Source organism: Tubulanus polymorphus, chromosome 1 (assembly GCF_964204645.1).
Source record: "Tubulanus polymorphus chromosome 1, tnTubPoly1.2, whole genome shotgun sequence".
Classification (NCBI taxonomy): Eukaryota; Metazoa; Nemertea; class Palaeonemertea; order Tubulaniformes; family Tubulanidae; genus Tubulanus; species Tubulanus polymorphus.
The window spans coordinates 29080167-29104830 of NC_134025.1; the positions used below are offsets into that span (position 1 = coordinate 29080167).

General features: G+C 37.4%; 5 protein-coding genes across 8 annotated transcripts; 3 read left to right on the plus strand and 2 right to left on the minus strand.

The window, feature by feature from the left end:
- Positions 1–133: 133 nt before the first annotated feature.
- Positions 134–9182, minus strand: LOC141913253 (cullin-5-like). Of its 2 annotated transcripts, none has more exons than XM_074804737.1 (17): positions 9158–9182; positions 8241–8350; positions 8008–8107; positions 7726–7908; positions 7079–7220; positions 6469–6695; positions 6049–6142; positions 5480–5610; positions 4747–4919; positions 4243–4375; positions 4023–4154; positions 3732–3855; positions 3177–3349; positions 2935–3096; positions 2691–2809; positions 2374–2497; positions 134–2067 (listed from the first exon to the last, which is right to left on the minus strand). In XM_074804737.1, the coding sequence occupies exons 1-17, from the start codon at positions 9179–9181 to the stop codon at positions 1873–1875; spliced, it is 2346 nt and encodes a 781-aa protein (XP_074660838.1). In that variant the 5' UTR covers position 9182; the 3' UTR covers positions 134–1872. The 2 variants fall into 2 exon arrangements, with proteins under 2 accessions (XP_074660838.1, XP_074660831.1); XM_074804730.1 differs by having other exon boundaries at positions 6043–6142.
- A 190-nt stretch (positions 9183–9372) lies between these two features.
- Positions 9373–11771, plus strand: LOC141908882 (prefoldin subunit 3-like). Its single transcript, XM_074799149.1, has 5 exons — positions 9373–9468; positions 10027–10151; positions 10230–10296; positions 10519–10617; positions 10998–11771. The coding sequence occupies exons 1-5, from the start codon at positions 9394–9396 to the stop codon at positions 11193–11195; spliced, it is 564 nt and encodes a 187-aa protein (XP_074655250.1). The 5' UTR covers positions 9373–9393; the 3' UTR covers positions 11196–11771.
- A 622-nt stretch (positions 11772–12393) lies between these two features.
- LOC141908414 (uncharacterized) lies at positions 12394–16616 on the minus strand. Of its 2 annotated transcripts, none has more exons than XM_074798462.1 (3): positions 16586–16616; positions 13900–16215; positions 12394–13155 (listed from the first exon to the last, which is right to left on the minus strand). In XM_074798462.1, the coding sequence occupies exon 2, from the start codon at positions 16201–16203 to the stop codon at positions 13936–13938; it is 2268 nt and encodes a 755-aa protein (XP_074654563.1). In that variant the 5' UTR covers positions 16204–16215; positions 16586–16616; the 3' UTR covers positions 12394–13155; positions 13900–13935. The 2 variants fall into 2 exon arrangements, with proteins under 2 accessions (XP_074654563.1, XP_074654571.1); XM_074798470.1 differs by lacking the exon at positions 16586–16616 and adding an exon at positions 16312–16344.
- Positions 16617–16945: 329 nt separating this feature from the next.
- Positions 16946–18341, plus strand: LOC141914874 (dual specificity protein phosphatase 3-like). The gene is made up of 5 exons (XM_074806208.1): positions 16946–16999; positions 17125–17261; positions 17348–17568; positions 17684–17907; positions 17998–18341. Exons 3-5 carry the CDS (start codon positions 17363–17365, stop codon positions 18216–18218), a joined length of 651 nt encoding a protein of 216 aa, XP_074662309.1. The 5' UTR covers positions 16946–16999; positions 17125–17261; positions 17348–17362; the 3' UTR covers positions 18219–18341.
- Positions 18342–18587: 246 nt separating this feature from the next.
- Positions 18588–24599, plus strand: LOC141902946 (endoplasmic reticulum lectin 1-like). 2 transcript variants are annotated; one of them, XM_074790922.1, is made up of 14 exons: positions 18588–18833; positions 18940–19050; positions 19135–19212; positions 19324–19401; positions 19766–19817; positions 19898–19947; positions 20286–20506; positions 20753–20870; positions 21210–21302; positions 22178–22315; positions 22398–22457; positions 22875–22978; positions 23532–23688; positions 23763–24599. In XM_074790922.1, the coding sequence occupies exons 1-14, from the start codon at positions 18696–18698 to the stop codon at positions 23832–23834; spliced, it is 1470 nt and encodes a 489-aa protein (XP_074647023.1). In that variant the 5' UTR covers positions 18588–18695; the 3' UTR covers positions 23835–24599. The 2 variants fall into 2 exon arrangements, with proteins under 2 accessions (XP_074647023.1, XP_074647025.1); XM_074790924.1 differs by lacking the exon at positions 21210–21302.
- Positions 24600–24664: the final 65 nt, after the last annotated feature.

The following is a 24664-nucleotide window of genomic DNA, read 5'->3' on the forward strand; positions in this document are numbered from 1 at the left end:
AAAGGTCAACAGGGCATGGATTGTGGAACCGAAATGATTCGAAGTCAACCAACAAATGAAGAACTGGATCAAATCTCCACAATAATAAATCTGCAACACAACTATTTCAATCATTTAAATTAATTATCTTTTTATTCAAACAATCTTGACACAATTTCGTTTCCGGTGTATATGCAAATTGTACACATCTCTTTTTTTTACAACGATCAGTATTTACACAAGAGAACTGGGAAAGTGTTGCTATGAAAACCGCACTAAAAATCACAGCAGATCATCAGAAAACAATCTGACCGTACAAAAAATTGCATGCGATTCAATTTATTATTATCATACAACTATATGCTCAATAAAACCAGAAAATAAATACAAAGATTAAATTTACAGTATTAACACTAAAGGTTGTTCCATGAACAAGAACTACTTCCATTATATGAAAGTACAATGGACTTAATGTATTTAAAAAGTGAAACCGACCACGCGTGGGCTGGTAGAGCCCGATTATCTGAAAGCAGTTTGCAAATATCATTTCACACAATATTCCACGAAGTGCAGGTGTGAATCTACAGCCCGAAATGTACTGTGAAGCCCTAACGATCAGCTTTTGAAAATGCTTATGTAAGGTAAATGTCTAATGTTAATTGTTTGTAGTTCATTTGCAATTAAAAACATCTGGGATGAAGTCTAGTCTAGTAAGTATCTAGTAAAACATCTGGTATTCAGACTAGGGACCGTATGTGCAGATCTTTGTCCAGGCTGCAGATTGGATATCAGTACCTGCATTAGCATGGGTCAACAAACCCACACAGTCTACACTTCTGATATAAAACAAACCTCGTTTAATAGAAAATGATTTAAGCTATTTCTTAGATTGTTTGATATGAATAAGGGTCTCTTAACTGATAAATTCAAGGCCTTATTCGTAGATATTTACGATGAGACTAGCATAAACACAAGCACAATGCATTCATTCACATGTTACACATTCACCACCCGTACATTAGCCAAAATCGATTATAAACTCTTCAACACATCTCAATCTCAACAGAAATCATTTCGTTGAATCATGATTCTTAAAAACAAGTTATTTCAATAAATACAAATAAATTAAAACTAGTTGTTGCGTTAAACAGTTAGGTAATGACTTCGTACAACTTGTACCATTGGCATTTCTATAGTTTAATGAGACTCGGATGAACGTTTAGAAGTTGCCATCATAAAAGAGGTGAAAATCGTTGATATTCCGTGATTTAGAGACACCACTAGTATCTTCAGAACACTCTTTTTGTGAAACACATTGGAATTACACTTTCAATCACACGTTTCGATTTAATCGATTGACTTATCGACACTAGACTGCTCTAAATACAGTAGCATCAAAATGAATGTATATATTTACTGTAGAATTTAGATGAATTGTGAATCAGCTGGATTCAAGCTAAGTTAAGCTCTAATCAAAATCAGCTCTGGTTGACTGATATTAATCTCAGTATTTCAGAGTTCATGAACAAAACCCACAGACAGTTGACGATTTGACAATTTGATTTCTGAAAGTTTCGCAAAAGACCTTTTTTCTGTTTCTGCGATGAAGTTTAGTCAGAACTTCGAAACTGTCAGAAAATGAAATATCGAATCATCAACTGTGAGTTCCGTTCATTAAAATCAGTTCTTTTCCAATATTCCCACCGATCAAATTCTCGTCAAGAACTTTGAAAACTAGGCTTTAGCGATTTGAATTCGATGAGACGCAGCATGCGACTGCGTTGGAGTTTTAGTTATTTCTGTTTAAACAACATTCGAGACACTAATACAGGAATAACAGACATCACGATCACGCGTAGCACACATTTCATATCAAACTCCACGAGATACAATTTAAGACATATAAATAAACATGTTATTATCATCCTCGGCGCGGCGCATGTATTTGTGTTCTATCAACCATTCGATTTGTTCTTTGATCGTTTTCTTCGATGGAAGGAACATGTTTTTTAGTATGTCTATTAATTCAGTCTGTAACGCCGCGTACGTGATGCGTTTCCTCATTTTCATTATTTTCACAATCGCCTCCTGTTGGAAGAGAAAAAATATTCCATAACTTAATGATAGTTCAACAATTTCGAGTAAAAGAATTAACTAAACTTAAGAAACTTAATTAATTATTGGCCCTTGGCCCAGTTCCACAGTCGTGAGTTAGAGTTAACTCTGAGTTAAAGTTAGTTCATTTTCAATGAGTTAACTCCGAGACAAATCTTAACTCACAACTGTGGAACTGGACCCAAGAATGTCATCCCTCTACCGGGAATTAGTTCATTTTCGACTAGTTGAAGTTGTTTTAAGTAGTTTAACCCTGAACTGTGGAATACTGAGACATACCTGCACCCTGAGTATTCTAAGTTGCATGATTCCTTCATTATCCTCCTCTTTGGCACGTTCAGTTGCGAGTTGTAATCGCCCGATCAGATTAATCTTTCCTCGTTTTTGTGGCTTTCCCTGTTTACTGTAAAGCGTACAAACATCGCAACACATTTTTAACGATGACTGAATGCGATCATATTTAGAATGTTTGGCAAACTCGCAAGTTTGGACGATCATTATCCAAATAACGACAAACACTTAGTAAATTTAATTGGAAGTACAGGCTGGACGACTAAAACGGTTCGAGTGTACCAATGACTCGAACTGATACTCACATGAGAGCGAACTCTTGGTTCGACCAGAACTGTGTACTGTCACTGAAATCTTTTGGATTTTTGATACCGGCATCGCATAATAAAACTTGTCTTTTTAGTTTAGGAAAGGCAACGAGTGACTGGAATAAACAAAAGAAAAAAAGTAACAATGGTGCCGTTTCATCTTTTAAAGTCGCAATTAAAACTTATTAATTAGTTTAATGAATTTCGAATGCGTGAAGAGGTGCAGGCTGCAGACACTTACCCACAAGGTTCTCCTGAGTTCAGTATCTGGAAGTCCAGTAGCGAGTTTTAAATTTTCGTAGTTGATTCGATCTTTCGGTCGTTGATTCCAGGCGAACAGAACCGCCATTTGAAACGTAGTGACTTCCAGGTCGAAACGACCGATTTCATTCGCGAATGATATCTGTGAATTGACAAATCATTATAAATATAAGTCGTTCGATGAATTCTGTTCAATAATGAATATGAATTTGTGTCACATACAATTCCATTAGACATCAGATGATGCCACTGTAGTTTTCGTCCGCTGTGTTTCTGTCTGTAAAACTCTTCGACTTGTGGTATATAATCCTCTAACTCCATAGGTAACGATACAGTCACTCGATCACTACTTCTCGCCCACGCACCAGCATTTAATATCTTTATATTTATGGAATCTACGAATAATGAATCGACATGTAAATCACTTCAAAGTATGAACACGTATCGGAGTTCTTAAGCCGAGGCAAATCACCGCTTTTGGAAGTCAAAATTTAACACTTTTCCCGGACTCCACAGAGACCAGTTGCCACAGGCAGATCCAGGATTTAGGAACTCATTTAATCCAGAAAGGGGTCGGTCATAGGGGTGCTCTGGAATATTTTCTTTTTTTAAACATCCTTAGATACAATTTCAGTAAAAAATTTATCATATCTCCCACCCACCACATCTTCAGCGTTTTGCTTGAAAAGAAAGCACTGTGGTATCTAAGACCTTGACTATTATTCCCAGTTAAGCTAGCAGTTTTAAGACTTTATCAGACTACGACACAAAACCTACCGGCTATTCCTTCATTATTGTTTCTTTGAGCTTCTTTGAACTCTAGATTCAAGTCTTCACTAACTTTAATATCTTGGAACATTCGCGCTAGTTTATTTACATAGTCGGCAGGCATTCCCACTTCCTGTAACATCAGAAGATAATGAAAAATTTCAAAATTGATGATATCTGAAGTATATTTTTCAGAGAGTTTCAAGGTTAATTCTAAATCGCACCTTCAGAGCAAAGGTTATCATAACTGTTCTTCTGAAGATGGGATTTAGATCAGTATTGAATCTATATGAAACCTACCCTGAGCCATTCGACCATATTTTCCTCTTTCTCATTATCAGCTGACGTGTCTAGGATCAAACGCCTGGTTAAATGAGCTTTATGATATCTCATGAATACGTCTTTATTCTGTACATATTTCAATACCAGTAACTGTTTAAAAAGAGACCGACATTTTCCTACTAAAATTGATCATCAATAATTCGATATTTCAGTCGATTTGCCGTGTGTAAATACGAACCACATCGCGTAGCTTTTTCTCAACTTCTTCTGACGTCAATTTTTTGCTGAGTGGGGTTTTTCTTAAAAGCATATCACAGTAGTTAGCAAGCAGTTCAGGACATTTTGACTCCGGTTGAGTTTTTGCACCGACACTGAAAATACATCACAATCATAGCAGAATAACGGTACACTCTTCAGACACGGAGAATAAACCCACTAAGATTCGAATAAACTTCATTCATCAAAACTTAGAAGACACAATGTTTAGACTTAGTTTCTCTCTAGAGACCATTATTAGGTGTGAGAAGAAATACACGTTACAATTTGTGTTACCAACATAATCTATAGAGAATCATTTTTGGACTTTTTATCATTTTTTCGTTATCATTTTATATTCGAAGACAATTCGATTCATTCTGAATATACTTAAAATTAACATATAATGGGTTTAAATTCAAACATCAGTGAATCACAGTCGGTGGAGTGAGAATCGAGATATTTATCGATTCTGACGATGACTTACTGTTTATTTTTAGAAGGTAGTTCTAATTTAAACACGGATGTATCATTGACGACGAATCGGTAGGCTTTATCACGAGACGTTAGGAACCGAGGATCATCGTGAAACGCATCTTTCACTAATAAACTAAACCTATTAAACAACATCAGTAAACGTTCGACGTATTTCTCCGAATCCTGAAAATAACCGAAATCGTTCCGAGTTTCATTTGACAAGTACCAGAGCAAAGATCGGATTTGATTGATTCATCAGAGGACTAAGTTTCAGAGTTCAGAGTTAAATATGAATCTAGCTGGATGGCCACTTTCCACCAATTTACAAATTCCCCAAGGTTTTCTTGATTTTTCCATGTTATCACACAAAATTAGTAAATCAGAGCGATTTCCGGATTTCGAATGTTACAATTCATTAATTTCGAATCACGCATTGATTAAAAAATGCGTGGTCAATAACATATTCCAATTCCCTGAGTTTTCCCCAGATTTTTTATAGATTTAAAATTGATTGTCAGGAGGATCCAATTCCGGTTAAGATTTGAACTTAGGGACAGATTATACACTCAATGAGTTTCATTTAACGAGTAGTGAAATTTTGAATATGTTTGAGTTCAAGAACCGAGGACTCAATACAAGGCTTGTAAGACTTCTTGATGAAATTGGTTTTAAAATATCAGGACGTGGTTCCGCATTCAAACTTATATGTCGAATTTAACGATGAAACTGAATCCAGAACGTACCGAGGTGATTTCATCCGCACAAGACATCATATCAGCTAAACCAGCGTGTATAACATGAGCTTCTAGATCCTGTAACATCGGATTGATTCCATCAGGAACTCGATCCATTAAACTGAACATCAACTGTAGTTCTGTAAAACAATACAATTCACCATCATCAAACAACATCAAATCAATAGATAAATAGTGATTTCCATCAATTAGTGATTTCCATCAATGTGATTCAACATGGCATGCACAGAACAGGGTTCATAGCCTCAATATCCTGAGCTGATTACACAACATTTTCAGCCAAATTCCATGCCTTTTTGTCAACAATTCATCATAAATGATCATATTATTGGTCGTATTATAGGTGCACTCTAAAGAAAAATAGGCAAAGTAGAAATTTGAAATTTCCAATTTCATGACTCATTCAAAGACCTTCCACAACTAGTATGAACCCTGTCAGAATTAATAAGGCAAATACGCATTATTCTGATGCATTAAAACGAACAAGAGACAACAGTTAGAAAGAGATTAGTAATAAAATGGGACAATGTTTCCGGCATTGTAAAATTTACCCTTACTTTCTGTTTCGTTATTACGGATCATTTCTGCGCACTCGGCCAGAATCTGATCTTTAAACGCTGTGACTAATACATTTACACAGCAGTCAATTAACTGAAAATACAACAACAATAACAAACATTTAAATCAGCAACCACAACAAGAAAAACCATTTTCATTGATCAAACTCAAGGTGGCCACTTTCCGCCCATTTCCCTGAAGTTATAACAGAAAATTCCCTGAGTAAATCTGAGGGATTTCTGGGTTTAGAATGTTACATTTTATTCATTTCTAATAAATCACATAGTGATCAAGAAACATGTGGACCACGCCATATTCTATCGAATTGTGGTCGATAAGATATCCAAATTCCCTGAGATACAATTCAAGGATTTCAAGGGGAGTGTATGATGAAAATTGAAAGTCAGTACGATACATACTGCTGATACCGATGAACATCCTTTTCTAGTTTCTAGATATCGTTGAGCTCGCTGTTCTTCTTCTTTTAGTTTCAGATCGGCGTATTTCATATAATTCTGAACTCCGTTTTCCGCCAGATACTGCGGCGCTTTACTGCGATAAAACGCTTCCGTAGCTTCGAGATATTTACTTTCGAAATTCTCGCGGTAGATTTTCAGTTTGTCCTCGGGATCGCTGCACAGATTGACTTTAAAGTGAAATAAATAACAGCCGGTTCATTAAGATCAGGGGTCAGTTGCTCAGTCAACGCTAAAATTTAAGACCAGTCTAAGACCGTTTTGGTTCTATATCCGATCTAATAACTTACGACCAGTCTATAAGTTTTGGGGCACTTTCGGACTTTTCTGTGCAACCGGGTCAACTGGGCCTTGGGGTCAGTTGCACATGTCTTGACTAAAGTCCAAAAGTGGTCTTAAATCTTAAGACTGGTCTTAAGTTGTTAGATTGGCTTTAGGACTTAATTGGTCTTAAACTTAAGTCTAAGCCATGACTGTGCAACCGGCCCCAGGGTCATTCCTGGGTGTAAGGAGTTTCACAGAGGAGAAAGCAGGGACAAGAGATGTAATTTACCGTAAGATTCTCGAACTCCGATGACCAACTGTGAATCGAATGCTTCACCATTTCGTTCGGCGTGAACTAATTTCATGCCACTGTCTAACAAACGATCGTTTATATCGGAGAATATACTCTGATTCCAGCTGTCTAACATTAACTACAAAAACAATACATACATCTCACTTACAGTAGAAATTATCATCATCCATCGGCAAGTGACAAATTCATTTGATGAAAAAAGCCAAAATTACGAAGTTAAACCAATGGAGGATTGAAGTTCTAACTCACATCATGTAATTTGATAATAGCCCCCTGTTAAAATATCTAAATCCTCAACTTTTATTGCGTAATTGTGGATATTTTCTTCTATGAATGAATGAAGAAAATATCCACGATAATCACATTATTTCCTGTTATTAGGCAGTCAAACTATGCGCCGACAAAATACATTTTACATGTATTTTAGTGTGTTGATCAGTGATTACACACCGTACATTCTGCATGGCCTTTACAAGATTATCGATTGGAGCTAGTTTGACAGTTATAAGTTAGATCTGACTCAAGGGTTGGACATTAACTAATTCAGTCAGATGGAATGAGACTAGATCAATGGAACCGGCCAATAGGTTAAATATATACAGATCTAAAATATGAGTTCTTACCTTTCTAACAATACTTTCTTCTTGGTTTTTTTTCTGATTACTGTGACTCGGGCCTTTATTAGCGAGCGTGATCTCTAACTGATTAAACGGTTTCGGTAGATAGTCGCATTGTGTGAAGAATTTACCCCATTCTGCGATATAGTTTTTCAACAAGGCCGAGTCTTCCAAATGCTGCAACACTCTCTGTGAATTATGAAACAAATTATTGGATATTTGCCTCGATTGTTGATAAATGGTATCTCTGTTACAGATGAGTCACCCACTGACCCAAAGGAAACTTACAGCTTGTGCTTGTTTGATGAAATCTAAAATGTCACTTTGTAAAGCTGTGTGAACCTTCGAAGCCCCTTTATCGTCCCATAGACAAACTGAATGGACAGCCCTGAAATCAAATCGAGCAAAATGAAGATCAAAAATCAAAGATCTCAAAGGGCGTAGTTAGTAGCTCTTTTATTCAGAGGTAAGGTAGTTCTCCTACTCGGTTCAGATGAAAGCGGTATCAACTAAATTCTTACCAAAATAAATCCTGCCATTCTGGTCGAGTAACTGTTTCTTGTCGTAATAGTTTTAGGACAGTTGGCCGCATTGAAGGCCATTTGTCATCAAACTGCAGCTGTCCCGAACCCTGCAAAATATAAATTGATGTTCTTTCTGTAATCATTAATCTAAAACAATGGTAGTTACCGGACTACGGATTAGTCAGTAACAGGACTGTGGTCTAGTCAGTAACCGGACTTATTCTGGTCTAGTCAGTATTGTACTGCTTTACTAGGTAAGTTAGTAACTGTAACAGGAAAAAATTTCTAGATCTAGAATTGACCTGGATTGGTCCTTCTGATCCACCTAATACATCGGTCCATTCTATCGTCAATGGATTAGTCATTAATAACAGACTTTAATAATGTGAATGCTTGTTAAGTCAGTTCTAACTTGGAACGGATTTAGTTTAGAAAATTCTAAATAAAGACAAGAAGTGAAAATTGTTAACCCCCTCAGCAATAAAATCACTAGTAGATGCAGCCAAGCCAAGCTGATCAACCTTTTTGTTTTTGTTTTAGGTATCCGCCTGTTCTACACTTTTCGTCTGGCACAGGTTAAGCCAAGGCAGGGATCTAAATCACAACATATTTCTAAGCCCGGTGCTATTCATAGGACAATCTTGGTCTTCGTAAACTCAGAATAGCGATAGAACCAAATTATGAATCAGCTGATCAAGTAAAAAAATAGAGAAAGGAAATTTCTACGTCGTTATTTGAGCGATCAGGAGCGCTGTCTTACACCAGAAATTTCAACTCGATCTAAAACTCAGATGAGTTTCATTATCTATCGATCACATCTTAGTACAATCAAAATTAAAACAGATTAACGAATGTCCGAGTAAACAGCGCAAATAAAGAATTAACAACAAAATAAACAAAGGAAAACAACTCACTTTCAGCATACTGGATGCTGCCATATTGGGCCAATCTCGAAATCTTAGAATCTGACGAGACTTGAAAATTATTGCCAAATTTCGATAATTCTTTAATACTTTACTGATAGAATTATTTCAAAATTATTTTCAATCATCAGTACGATACATTCAATCGTCAATAATTTAATTTTGATCTAAAAAGTCATAGTTTTTAGTCAACAAATTTGTCGGCAGGTGGCGGTAGTATCGTCAAAATGGCTTCCTCCGTCGTCGCCGACGCCTCGGATAAAAATGAGAATTCAAGTAACATTCCTAAAGCTAGTTTTGTGGTAAGCAGGTTTTATTTGATTTTACAATATTCTCTGTTTCGTGATTATTCATTAAGTGTAGTTTCTATTTCTGATATTCGCCAGAATTTACATGGAATTTAAACTGAAAGTTACACGCGAGATCAATGTAGTCTGGGCAAACGGTGTTGAGTCTTGAGATGTCAAAAGGTGACTGTCAAAATATGATGGTCATCGGTGTTTTTAGGCTCAAAGCAAATTTCGGATATCGTGTGGAACATTTCATTTTCGTTTAACTTCTCTATTTCACTGATGTCTTCCGCAATTCTGCCTTGCCCGTTAAAATCTATGTTTTTGACAGTTCAGTTCTATCTAGTCTGAATACCAGTCGTTGTTACGGCTAGGTACTAGACTAAGTTCAGTTCCACCACCTCACTCAGAAGAGAGAGTAGATTCTCACTCAGAGGCCCTCTGGAGAGAGATCAAGCCTCTGTGGACGGAATATAGTCCCTGTTTTCTATCTATTACTAGGGTTGTGCCTTGTAGTCTTTAAGCATCATAAGAAATTTCAAAGTTGTTTTTTTTTCCCGAAAATTGTAGGAGGATGTTGACGAATTTATGAAAGCCGAAGGAAATGAAAATCCGGAAGCAACTTTGAGACGGTTCGATGAACAACATCAGAAATATAAATTCATGGAATACAATCTTACGACGAAAAAAGCCAGGTATATTTCAAACGCTTAAGAAATAGCTCCCATTATTTTGACAGACCTGATTGTGATTTTTGTTGTCATCAATTTCAGATTGAAATCACAAATTCCTGATATAAAGCAATCATTAGATATTGTAAAGTATCTTAAATCTAAAAAGGTAGGATTGATATGAAACAGACTGTTCTCGGTTACTGTTCATTATAATATGATAGCCTATCCCTTGCTTAAAGATAGAAAGAGTCTGAAAGGTTTCATTGAGTTGATGTCTTATCCTTATCTCTTATTCTAATCGCGAGATTTTATAGTGGCAAACGTATTAGCTATGTTTTATTTGTTTCGACCAAGAAAGAAATGTCTCTGATTTTGATTGTTTATACAGGATTCTACAGATGTTATACAGACTAACTTTCTACTATCAGATCAACTGTATGCAAAGGCTACAATACCACCGACTGAAAAAGTTTGTTTATGGTTAGGGGTAAGTGCTGATCATGAGGCAGGAATTTCAAGTGTGAAAATTCTGTCAAAAAATATTTTGATCCCCCTTATATGCCGAATACTGTTGAGCTCGGAATACGCACGAGATGTGTTCCAAGTTTAAGAAGTCTTATTTTATTTTATCTTGATATATGAAAAATTTGGTAACAGTGCATGAAAAATCTGAGTATTTTGTTGTGAAAAATGTTTAAAAATATAATAAGCTAATTGTAACTCTTGAAAAAATATGTGAAAATTCCAGGGTTCATCAATGTGTCCCTACATGGGAAGACAATCAATGTTTTTCTGAAGGGGCAGGTACAAGCAGCAGATTGAAAGCTGTATTATAAGTTATATTGACTTTTTTGTTTTATATTCTAGGCTAATGTGATGTTAGAGTATAATTTGGATGATGCAGATGCTCTTTTAACAAAAAATCTCGACGCGGCCACATCGTCTTTAGAACTCGTCGACAATGATTTAGGATTTATTCGCGATCAAACAACAACGTTAGAAGTAAACATGGCTCGCGTTTATAACTGGGACGTCAAGAAAAGACAAACGTCGAAAAAATCATAAACAGTTTGCAGCTGATCCAAGGACGATATCGAGAATGAAATTATATGAAATAGATTCTAATCTATATTCAGTCTGTGAATGAAACTTTCAACGATTTAAGGGAATATCATTTAAAGATCTTTATTTCATGTGTTGGAAAATTGTTTTTGTACAAAGAAACAAATTAATTTAAACCACTCTTTTCCTCGTCACTTTTCTTGTTTTTGCATCAGTTTCACACCTCTGGAAGTGTTAACAACAGAAACCAAAAGATGACGCTACTGGTAGTTCATTTTGGCTCCCCTGCACTGCCAAAAAGTTTTGTCAATGCTTTATTGGTATTTTATTGGAGTTCTTGGGTGCATTCATTGCACACATTATTATAGTTTACTGATGATGTATAAACCACCTATGTGTCAACAAATGTAATTTATTGAGTGCAGATAAAGTTCATAACTTATTCTTCGGTATGAACTTTCATTACCCTGCACTGCAAGGTCTGTGCTTGAATTAACTTTTTACCTGCATGGGGGTTATTATTCTTTGTTCGAATTTGTAAAAAGAAAGTTTTTTATTTTTTGAGAAATAAACAATTTCACCGGCACCTTATACGCATTGTTTTACAATTACCTGTTTCGCATTTCTTTTTCTAACTTCAATCGAGTCTTCGATAATATCACTTGTCATATGACATGACATACTGACGCAAAGGCCAATTCCTTGGCCCTGAAAATGTATCCATTTACAGAGGAAATCAATAGTTGTCTTTGTGCTATAGAGATTCTGCAACACGTAATATATTATTCAAGTTCCAGCTCTGCAAACCATCAATTGATAATTTGATTGATTGACTAAGCCGACGACTACGGAATTGAGTGCTTATTTGGTCACATAGACTTCATCAAGTCTTTGTAAAATGGTGGAGACCGCCGTATCGGTACTCCTATCAAGAAATTCCGTTCATGAACCAAAGAAATACCTATTTGTGTGTAAAAATATATAAATCTTATTTTAAGTCAAAAATCAGCAGTAACACAATTGTAAGTGGAGCAGTTAAACACAACTAGTACATAACAATCTAAAAAAGAACATGTTTTTAAACATTAAGCATAAATGTAGTGATATTTTGGCATATCTTCAGTGATGAAAACTACCTAGTTTAAAAAATTATCGTTTTATGAATTTTAAGTGTTGCCTGTCGTTAAGCCTAGAGAGGATTATAAAACGCAACAGACTGTAAAACATTCAAAAACTTAAGAAACAAATTAATGACCTATTATTCGGTGTCTATTGACATTGTGAAACCAAGGGTTTCCAGACTATAACAATAGACATATAACTGTTCCCTAACTCAATGCAAAACCAGTTTTTATTTGTTACCCTTGTTGTTCGCGACACTTAAAATTCACAGAAATATGGAAACGCCGGGCGGCCATAAATTTTACATTATCAACGATCAATATACCTTTTTATGGACAATGACTGTTATGCAAAATTAATGGCCTCTCATGAAGTTCATGTTTGCTCAGGATAGTTGGAAAAGCATTGAATGAAAAGCAATTCCTCAAAATAATCGATTGAAAGAATATTACACTTGAGAGGACATTAGTTTAGTACTCATTAGTTTTTTCATTCATATCTCGAATTAATGAATACTTTCTAGATAGTTCTACATTATTATTATCACAGCAACAGTACAGGTATTAATTTGTCGCATAATATTGAGCAAGTACCGTTATACCATGGATGTCCACGGTTATACGCACATTAATCAGGTGCATTTTAAAGCCATTATAATTATTGAAATACGAAATATCAAACAGAGTGAGGAATTCAGTTTTGTTTACAAAATAACAAATGTAATATGAAGCCTGTAATTGAGTGGTCCCATATATAATAAGCTGATCATAATTCTACTGTTTGCACTTGACCAACTTCACTCTAAATCCAATGTACAGCCTTGAAATAGAAGATCTACAACCTGAAATTAGAAGATCATATCTTTAGATAAATCAAACGCTTATAACGAAAAATAATACTATATAATTTAGATACCTGTAAATCAAATGCTTATTACGAAAAATTATATATGATTTCTCCTAATAATATAATCGCTCAAGGACACATATGTTTTTGTCTATTTTATGAACATCAGATTGAGTAAATATCAGGTTCAACGCTTGACCTGGAAATATGCAAAGGTAAAATGTCTGAAAACCTGACAGGGAATAAGATTAAATGATCTTATAAAAGAATATTATTTGCCAGGTCACGTATTGGCACAAAATATGCTGAAAAACGAAAACCCCTTCTTTATGGAGCATATCTATTGAAAAAGACAAGGTGACGCAAATCAAATACGTATTATGAAACAGTCACTGCCTGGGAGTGAATAAACATTACAGAAACAAAACAACACAGTTCAATTCTAAAATACACTTCATATCATTGCAGAAAACAAAAACATGTGATATCAAAATGTTGTAGATCATACTATTATATCATTCGAGGACTTTTTGAGCAAAAAATAAGCAACTATTCAAAGAAATTGTCTCTCCCAGTTCCAAAGAGATTTTGAGTGATTTCTCAAAATTAGGAGATTTTAAGTCCTTGAAAATATCTCTTATTAGAAAGTTTAGAGAAATTTTCAAGAAATCAAGGAGCCGTAGTTTGAGCCCTGTATAACTGTAAAATAAAAGATGAATTATGAGAAGAATAGTTTTACCTTTCAATTTGTCTAATTTGAAATGATTATCAACTCTCAGGTGGAGGTTGATCGCACCGGTCCCCAAATCAATGGCAGATCCCATACATTAGTGAACCTTTCCATGGCAGGAGCGCCGGCGCGTGGACTAGAATCACCACCTCTTACTTCATTTGAACACGCTCTCGTTAATCGCTGAATCTCGCGTGAAACGACCCGCGCATCCAGATTCCCGGCGACTTTACGCGTTACGTCGTTGAACGGGAAAACCAAGAAGAAATCGCCGAAGCGAGATTGAGGTCCGCGTTGTTTCGTCGGAGGTTTAATCGCGGCCGTGAATATATTCGCGATCGCCGACGATTTCGACGTTTTCGCCTGAAGGTCGCGCGGAGTCGAGTTCGGTACGCGTTTACGCTCGACAAGAGGTGAATCTAACGAAATGCAGCTACGACGACGCGTTGTCGCGCGGTCCGTCTGAGAACCAGAAACCAGTATTTGAGGACGCGTCGACCATCTCATCATCTTTGTATTTTTTCTAACCGGAGACAATGATTTCTGTTTTTGTAGTTTCTCCAGTGAAATCAACGGCTGACCTCCCGCTTTATGATAACGTTCGAGGCTTTTCTTGATTTCTGCGTCCAAATCTAATTGCGGTCGTAATTTCGCGTATCGACTCAACAAGTTAAAACTGCTGCTCGATCTCGATGAAGACTCATCGAAGCAATCATTACTACTTCGGTCTTTAGCCTCGTCGTCGGCATTTCTGTTCGAAATTTCGATTTGCGATTTACTTTCTTCGATTGAATATAAATCCGATACGTCGCTACTGGTGCCCGATTGACACGACACCGCGCTATCCGCCGATAGAAGCGAAGTTTTCGAATTCTCTTTGCCTTTTAAAACATTTTCGCAATCGCGAAAATCGACGGCATCTTCGTTACTAGCGCGACTGTTTTTTCTCGCAGGTGTTTGCAGACGTCTGTTACTGCTACTCGCGCTGCTACAGCCCGAACTACTGCTCACCGTATAACGTCGTTGTTTTCTCTGCAGTTGGACGGAGGGTAAGCCACAACCCGGTTTTATCGGATTATCGGGATCGCTGTCGGTCGAGTCGGAATCTTCGCACACGTAACTCTTCGACTGTTGATTCCGATCACCGACGATATGCGGTAAAACTTGGACGCTATTTTTCAGCCGGTCTCGGTTTAGAGTCTGTTTCGATTTCGAAGCCTTCTTGTCGACGACGTCGCTATTTTTAGGTTTCTCCGAGGATTTACCGCAATCGACGTCCGAATCCTTGAAATTCAACATCTGCATCAGATCGTGCAACATCGGTTTCTTGACGAGTATATCCGTCTGACAGTCTTCGGATAACGCCGGACTGAAATTCACCTCCAGTAACCACGGTTTCATATTCTCGTCGATGATAATATCGAATCCGTACAATTCGAAGCAGTTGTCGACCTTGGGAACTTGCGGCGCTTGAACGATAAGCGTGAGAATGACGACGCTGATAACGCGAGTCCACAACAAACGATCGTCGATATCGTTCTGATGGAAATAATGTCTCAACTGGGTCAACGTCCATTTACACCCAGCTCCTATACACCTCTTCTCCGCCGTATACGACGGGCTGAATTTATTAATCGACGTATTCGTCAGGTGCGAAAACACGTTATCGAGATTCTCCAGATCGAACTTCTCCGTGCTGAATCTCGCGATTCCTTCCTGACAGATGTACGCGTAAAGCGGATGAAAACTCGGCACGCACACGTATAAACGTAAATCGAATTTATACCCGGAAATCAGCAGCGGATTCGATATATATTTCTGTACGACGGCGTTGCAGTCGTATTGAAGTTGAGATAGATCGTTGAATATGAAGATGCCTCGACCCCGAGACAGATCAGCCGGTTTACAAATCCAGTACGATTTCTTCTTCGGTTCTTTGTGCCTCAGTTTTGTATAATCGGCTACGAATTTCGTGTATTCATTCGGTAAATTATACGCGATCGGACTGAAGTTATAAACCGACGCGCCGTAAATGCCTTTCATGCGTTTCAGGTTTCGGGCTAGCGTGTCTTTCTTCGTGAGCGCCGTAGTTTTCGGATAATGATTCAATCGTTGCCATGGTTTTATATTTTCCGAATCGGAAATTCGAAATCGCGCCGTTTTCCACCAAATGTTCCATTCGTTTTCGTTTTGCGACGTTTGTTCGTCGTATTCGACCCAGCCTCGCTCCAAAAATACTTGCCGCACCAAATCCGGTCCGCCTCCGTCATTTAACCGAAAAACAAGTGGACGTTCCTGATTAGTGTCCGTCATTTTGGCATCAATCTGTAAGATTTAATAACAGTAATAGTCCTAGTAAAAATATTCAAAACTCTATCGAGACAAGTCTTGAAGATTTTGGACGGCTGTATAGGCAGACACCTTTAATAAAATACCAATGATTGGAGATCTTTGATGATGTGGCAGCATTTCTAAACAGTATATAAACATCACTTTGGGCTGCCTTGCTTCTATCGAAGTGTTTTGACTACTCAATTAAATTTATTTGAATTATATTTGATCGTAATCGAATATCTGATCGACCTTGTTTCGTTGATCGTAACGACAATCTTCTCCATTCAAGAGGAGGACTACAATTAACTTCATAAACCACTGGGAGGTTTCAAAAATCTTCAACTGCCAAACGCAAACTTACCGGGAATTCCTCTCTGGAAGCGGCCCGACCAAGCAGTGGAGCGCGACTGACACACGCTACACACGTGCTTTCCGTCGAGTGTCAACAAACAACCAGACAGAAACCTACCAATCAACACCCTTGAGATACCTGACGTCACCACGCGTTCGCCAATCAGCTTTGACGACCTTAATTGGCTTGACTACACGTCCGTTTTGGGTTCGAATCCTAGAGAAACTACAACTCTAAAACCTTTCACAGAACGAAAATATAAATGGAACTCAATAATCATTTCAATATTATTAAATAATATTTTTCAATCTACCAGTAGTCAGTACATTTTTAAGTAACAAATTATTGGACCACGAGAATTTCGCGGACCACAGATCCAGATGGCAGCACCTATCAGTTATAGTGGATTGTCAAGATTTGCGGGTAAGTCTCCTCTTCTTTATGGGTTATTCTTGGTGGGATGATATGTTATGTGCCATTTTTAGATGTATCAGTTTAATACAATCACATCACCGTGTGAAATAAGACGACGTAATTTTTCTTCATAGGGTTATACTAAAGGTAACAAAACGATCCGTTGTTCTGGTCCGGCGGTTGGCGTTTGTCATACAGTCGTTGTCACGTTGAGCGAGCTCGAATTACCCACAGCCTTGCATTCTCTACGTAATAGTACTGGAAGGAAAAGGTACACGTATTTGTTTTTATTAAGTCCTCTCTTTTTCGATTCGATTTATTTTTCATTATGCATCATTGACCAATATTTTCTTTTAGGCTAGCAGTCCTGCAATGGACAGTCCGTCAGAAGTAGACTATGAACCGTGTTCAGCTTCATCGTTGCTTGATATCATAATGTCCGTTAATCCTGAAACCCGTGGTAAAAGTGACAAAGAACAGAATAGAAAGCACAATGTTTTGAATTCCTTTCAAGGAATTCCTTGCACGGCAATGGACGACTTTAATGAGGTGTACCCGGGAATCTATCTTGGTGGATAGTATGTTTTGGAAAAAGTTTCTTACAAATTTTATGAAATCTGTAAAAATTGCCATCGATATAAGTGACAATTTTCCCACGAATAACATGTTGCTGTTCTATGTTTTTCTGTTTAGTCAGCTGGCGAAAGATCTCGAAAAATTAAAACAACTTAAAATAACGCACGTTGTCAACGCAGCGCAGGGCAAAAAATTCATGCAAATTGATACCAATGAAGAATTTTACGTCGGGGCAAATATCAAGTTCATGGGAATATGCGCTATGGATACCCCGGGATTCAAAATGTCCCCTTATTTTAAGCCAATATCGAGTTACATAAGCAACTGTCTAGATGAAGGCGGTACGTGATTCGGTATTCTAATTTGCTCATAACATCGATAATCTGTTTACAAGCGCTGTTAATTGTTTAGTCCTGTCTTGATGTTTGTAGGAAAGGTTTTCGTACACTGCCATCAAGGTATCAGTAGGTCGGCTACCATCGTCTTAGCTTTTCTAATGATCGAGAAAAATATGACAGTTCAACAAGCGTGCGTGACAGTCCGTAAAATACGAGATATTATACCAAATGTTGGATTCCGTAAAGAACTGTGCGAACTGAACAAACAACTCCACGGGTCTACTGCCGAAGAAAACGCCGGAACTCAGCCGTGAACTTCTTTATGATAAATACATATTTCATACATATTAAATTGCGTTCCAGTTGGGTATTTTGATTACTGTGAACTTATAAACAAAAAAAGATAATTGTTGCGGTTTTTGGTTTATTTCCCCCGGGTATTTTTAGTGCGTTCAAACTCTGCTTTCTACATGTATTTCAAAATAAGCCTTTTTTACGTCACGTAGGTATGATACGTAGGCGTAAAATACGACCCTGAAAATAGTCAATCCGATACTTCGGATTCATGAAGAAGCAATTCCTCCCCGCCGTGAAACCGCCGTCGGTCGACTGCCCCAGAGAGCCGAAATGAAGTCCTAAACCCTGTTTTAATTATTACCCGTCGCTACAATGATGTGGCAAAATGGCCGACATGAACCAGGAAGTGTGAGATTTTCGCGTTAAATTTCAAGTGTCACTGTCTTGTTTGATCATTCTGATTATTGAAACTCGTCTCAAACCGTGAAGTGATCATGTTTCATGATGTGGACTTTAAGTGGTTGGTGCTGTATTGGATATTTCTAGCCTCAGCGAGCGCCGATTTCAATCCTTACAGCGACAACATTTTGTTCCATGTCAACTGGCCGGGAACCACCACTGGTCAAACCGCTGTATGCATCTCTTATCTTCAATTATAGTTCCGCTTCTCTTTGTTATCTCTTCAACGTTAATTATAGATATTTTGACTCAATAAATTCTGTGATTTTCTATTTCAAGGAGGATAGCTTTCATCATCGGAAAGATGAAAACACGATGGTCATGACAACTGCTGATAATGAAAAATATCAATGTACCATTCCTACTCAGATAAAAGAAAAATTTGCAAGGGTTTGTTCTGGATTTTCCCTTTTTTCCCCAAGTTTTGAAAATGGTTGCCTTGGTTGCATTATTCATAGGTCTTTTTATGTCTAGGTTGAAGAAAACTACTATGGCCCAAGTGCAAAGGAGTTAATAGCTCCACTCCAAATGACTTCTAAATGTTCCTATAGGGTTAGTATTATTCTTGGCGTCTAAGCTTGAAGCCCCTTTTTCCTTCATTGTTATTTTTAGATCAAAAAAGACAAAAAAAATAAAATTTATCTCTTGTTATTTTATTTTAAGATTGAAAGTTACTGGACGTATGAACTTTGTCATGGGAAACATTTACGTCAATATCACGAACGTCAAGAAGCTGGAAAGGTAAGTTGTGGTGGAGTTCTGATTACAGTATTAACTCATTGAACTGATTTTAGCTCAGAGCGAACTATAACTCACAACTGCGGAACTGGATCCTCAGCTGCCCTCTCCTCAGAGACATTCGATACTTAATCTCTATTCAAACATCTTTTATCATCCACACACTTCCCGTAGGACTTAGACTGAGACATTTTCGATTGAACATAAACCGCAAACATCAGACATCAGACATTCTATCAGTATGTTTTCAAAAAGGTGACCATCAAGATGGCGAATATCTGAAGGAGGATCAAGGGTTTAGGCCTTTAGATTCATACTGTCATTCTTCATTCATTTGTCAATGAATTTCATTTTATTCATTCTATAGACTCCACACGTGCAAGAATATTTCCTCGGATATTTTACTAAAGATCATGAAGGTGAATTGAATTGAATATTTCTCTAACTTATGAAGTTTGTCTTCGATGAATTGAGAGTAGTTAATGCATTTGTTTTACAGATATTAAAGATGAAGAACAGATTAGTGGTGATAATATTTCTCATAAACAGGTAAAATAACGCTAATTCTCTTCACTTAAGGTTTGAATCCATTTTATCAGCCCTCAACTCGCTGATCGGGATTTTTGGGCATAATAGGCTGGTTCAGGCGGTCTTTCTTATCTTGACTAAAGCATCTTCCCACGGCAGGAATTCGAACCTGATGGCAATGCTAGACTCATTCACGGCACAAAACCCTACCGCACTAGACCAGGTTTTGCTGCGAGAAAAGTTTGCCAAGAATCTGCTGCCTCTAGGATGTGAATCAATGAGCCGTTGATTGAGACCAGTGACTGATGACACACCTCTCTTCGTCATCAACTCTTATTATTGCTAATCATCTATTTCAGATTCCGACTATAAAATTGGATGGTCTTGATTTTGCGTATCAAGCCGTGAATATGACTGGTGGAACAGTATGTGACGTTACCAATAAACACAGAAGAGCCACTTTAATGTATATTTGCCACATGGACGGCAAAGGTGAAATATTCGAGATCAAAGAAGTTTCTAGCTGCGAATACGAGTTAATTATCTTTACTAAGACACTGTGCGCTCATCCTTTATATAAGTATGTTAGAATTATTGATGTTTTTAATTTACTGTTTGTTTATTGTATGTATCCAATCTGCAGCCTTGAATCTCCCCCTTCAGACATTCAACCCTTCAAACAATCAGCTCTCCTCAACCACAAACCCTTCAGATATTAACAATTGCAGTGTTTGTGCATCTAATGCCATCAGAGGATGGGTCCTGACCGAGGGGTTGCGGGGTCTGGATTGCTTCCTGCACTAGTATCAGATTTTTGCATTTTCAGGCCTAAAAGTTTCCATGTGAATAGTATAGAATGCCGAGCTTTAAGCGGATCTCCAGTTCGGCCTGTTGGTTTAGATGCGCTCGAGATAGAAAACACTTTAGGACGATATAGGAATGCTGTAAGTTGTAGTAACTACTTATTCACGTCCTATCACTGCCACTATGATGAGTTTATTTAGTTCACCTTACTTCTTTATTTGCTATTATAAATTCACTCTTTATAAGGAATGAGTTTAGTCTCTTAATATCATATCATTCGATTGTGTTTTCTATGCGCTCAAGATAGAAATAGAAACCACTTTAACACCAGGTGGTATTAAACATCACTAGTGAAGTTTAATACCACCTGCTGTATTAGAATTGCTGCAAAACTTATGTTTATGCAGCTGCTGTTTTTTGGAAATATCCGAATACAATTTCTTTGTTCTGTTTCTTTTCACCGACCGTTTCATGCTCAGAAATCGTCGAAACGTGGTAAGAGTAAGGTTAAACATGAAACCAAAAATCCGGTGCCATTGAATTCTCCGACAAGACAACAGCCTCAGTCTACGGTGTGTTATCACACTCAAATCACAGTTGCACCGAATGTTTTGTGTTTATTTTTCGTGTTGAGGATTTGGGAAAAATGTTGTTGATTTTTATCCGAATTGTTGTCATCAATCCTCACAATTTCTGTAGTCAACCCCCGATATACTGCGCCCACATGTCGGTGATTTAGGATCTTGGTGGTATAGAGAGAATTGCATTTCATTGGGCCTTTACTTCGACTGGTTCCAATACAAAATGCAAATGTTCTGTTTCAGAAGAAACCTAGCATTAGGTGCAAATGGCAGTTTATCGGGGGCAGTATATCCGGGCTTGACTGTGGTAGCTTTGGTCAGGTTTTTAATGCCTTTTATCGCGATCATTATGGTGTAGTTCGGAATTCGTATTTATTGGGATGATACCGATATGTTCACATATTATGTTTTGTATAAAATGTCTGCTTGAATGCGACAAATATTGAAGTTGATTCATAGTAATTTCACAGTGAGAGATGTGTTTGTGTAGATCTGGTGAATATTAACCGTATATTCCCTTCAAATCCAATTCCTTTTTCAATTTGATCATTTTTTCATCAATCAGTTTTTTTTTCATTCCCTTGTATATATTCCATCTATAGGGGCCATTCATAAAGTATGTACAGATTTCTATAAATTTTCAACTCAACTTTTGGTAATTAAATTTCTAATCTTTTAAATAGTGGGTTTTAATCTCATTTTATTCTTTTCCTCACCAGTAGCGAGTTGTATATACTGAAGAATGGCCTGTTGTATTCGCTTCACTCTTTTCTTGTTAATCTAAAAAATCTTGTTAATTCATTCAATTTATTGAATTACACTTATTATAAATGATTTCGTAGGAAACGTATTTCTTTTTCTTAAAGCAAAAGTTTCACGAAATGGAGGCGGAAAAGAAACAGCCGGATATCCCAAATTCACCTGCATTTACGTCAACATCGAGCGCTAAAGCCAGTAAACAAATCCTCGCTGATTTTCTGCGAGGAGATTATTGCGTCACCGGGGTGAGAAAATCGCGATTCTACCAATAACAAAAAGGGCAACGAATGAGTGAAATTACGTTTTTTGAATTGGTTGTTATTTCAGGGAACCGGATGGTGGAAATATGAGTTCTGTTTCGGTAAAAGAGTTTCGCAATACCACGAGGTGAAGTTTTAGCGCGTTTTGTTAATAACCGGATTCTTACAGATCCGGGGAAAATCAGGGAATTCTGACTCTTCTTGAAAATCGGGGAATTCGAATTTCTGTGTCTCGTTGTTCTTTGTGGCGATGAGTAACACGAGGAACCTCTTGATAAGAAACATATGGATATCCGGGAATTTTTGGTTAAGGGTGAGGGAAATATCAGGGAATTTTGGATTTCTTGATCTAGTATAGGAACCCTGATATTCGAACTTGAAGATTATCACTGAACATGATGTTATTCATGATTTGTGTCATATTTTCTAAAGGGCTGTTCTTAAACTATGTATTGAAAATTCTAATCCCCATGTAAGCAACTTCCCGAATGGCTCCAAATTGATTTTTCCATTATTAGGCAATGTCTGTCCTTATCTGTTGTAGGAAAAGGGAATTCGAACTACTATTGTACTAGGTCGATGGAATATACAGGAACATATGTCATGGAGAAAAAAAAATTCTGAAATGATCAATAATCTACCACATAAGTATGTGCACCTATCTACATGTATAACTAGTGATTTTAAGCCTAGCGCACATCGACACTGCGATTGGAGACAACTAGTTGCCAGGCAGTTTTCGGCGCATGAGAGCAACTGGCTGGATACAATCAGTTGCTCGAATTTGTCGATGTGAGCGAGCTTACGACTGGTTAGCGTCCATCTATCTCCAGTTCCACCCAGTTGCTCATGTTCTACTTTTGAGCAACTAGTTGTACTCAGTTGCTCTCATATCCGTCGATGTGAGCGCTCCATAATCAACAACACATGGTTGTAACTGACTAAAACAAAGCTATTTGTCACGTGACTTGTGATGCCCTCAAGAATATTTGCTAGACAACATCTCAGTTGCTGTCGATGTGTGCGCTATGGACCTAGCGACCGGCATGAGCCACGTAGTTGCTGGTTTTTACTAAATTTTCGATGTGCGCGGGGTACTCGCTCACTAGCAACTAGTTGTCTCCAGTCGCTTTGTCGATGTGCGCTAGGCTTCAGATTCGTCTTTCGCGTCGATTCAAACATTTTAACCTTACGTTTTCAGACCTATAGTTAATTTTTATTCAAACGGTGATAATTGTGATCTAACCAATAAACCTCGAGAAGTGGAAGTCCGTCTGAAATGTAAAGATGACCCTAAGAGACCTCACGCTATGGCAATTTCGCTCGCCGAACCTCGCAGTTGTCACTATATTTTAACTGTAAGTTTCTCAGTCATTCGGGATCTTGGTTCCGTAGTTCGGTTATAGGTATTTCTGTATTCGTATATTTGCAGGTTGAGTCTAATATTCTGTGTTCAATAATGGATCGAGCCGATGATTACGGTATCATCAGTCAGGACGTGTAAACATCGGCAGCTCGTTTTAGATCAATATTGCTCAATTAACAACGAAAAATCTCGAGAAATCTCACTTTAGGGACGTAGCTTCGATTTACTCAGGGGGTACATTTTTAGAAAATGAAACTGGCAAACAATGGTTAGACAGCTCTTCAGGAGGGGTGCTCCCCAGAAAATGTAGAATAGAAACAAGAAGATGAGAACTTGCCCTAATTTACCCTGCCTTTCATTTTAAACGAATATTTCGAAAGAATATCGTGGGGCCCCAAATATCTGTGGGCGTTGATGTGAACTCTAGTTACGTCCCGTCACCCGGTTCTACAGTTCTGAGTTAAGATTTGACTCGTATTTTCATTCAAGAGTGAACTCAAACTCACAACTGATGCTCCTGCACATTATTTCTAAGTACACGTATTATTGGTGCTAATGGTGTTTATTGTACTTACGTACACGTCAGCGTGGTTTCTCTCGTTTCACAAATTGGTTCGGGTGCAACAACAACAGTTTTATTTCAATTTACAGAATACTTCGTTTTCCATTTTACCGAAACATAGTTTTTAGAAATTCTGTCTTCGTATTGCATTGACTACTTGGATGACGTTTTTCCGGAGTCGACCTTATTTTTAGAAATCTTAATCGAAAATATACTTTATTTGTTGTGATAATTATGTAGTACGTAATTAAAAAGCCAGTCGTACTAAACTATTTAAAATTATTTCTTCTGTCTTCGTTTTTTGTTGATATATTTGTAAATGTAATTAATGTAAATATAGATCATGGCCTTATAACATATGAACGACTTGTGCGAATTATTATCTGTGTCATCAGCGGGTTGTAGG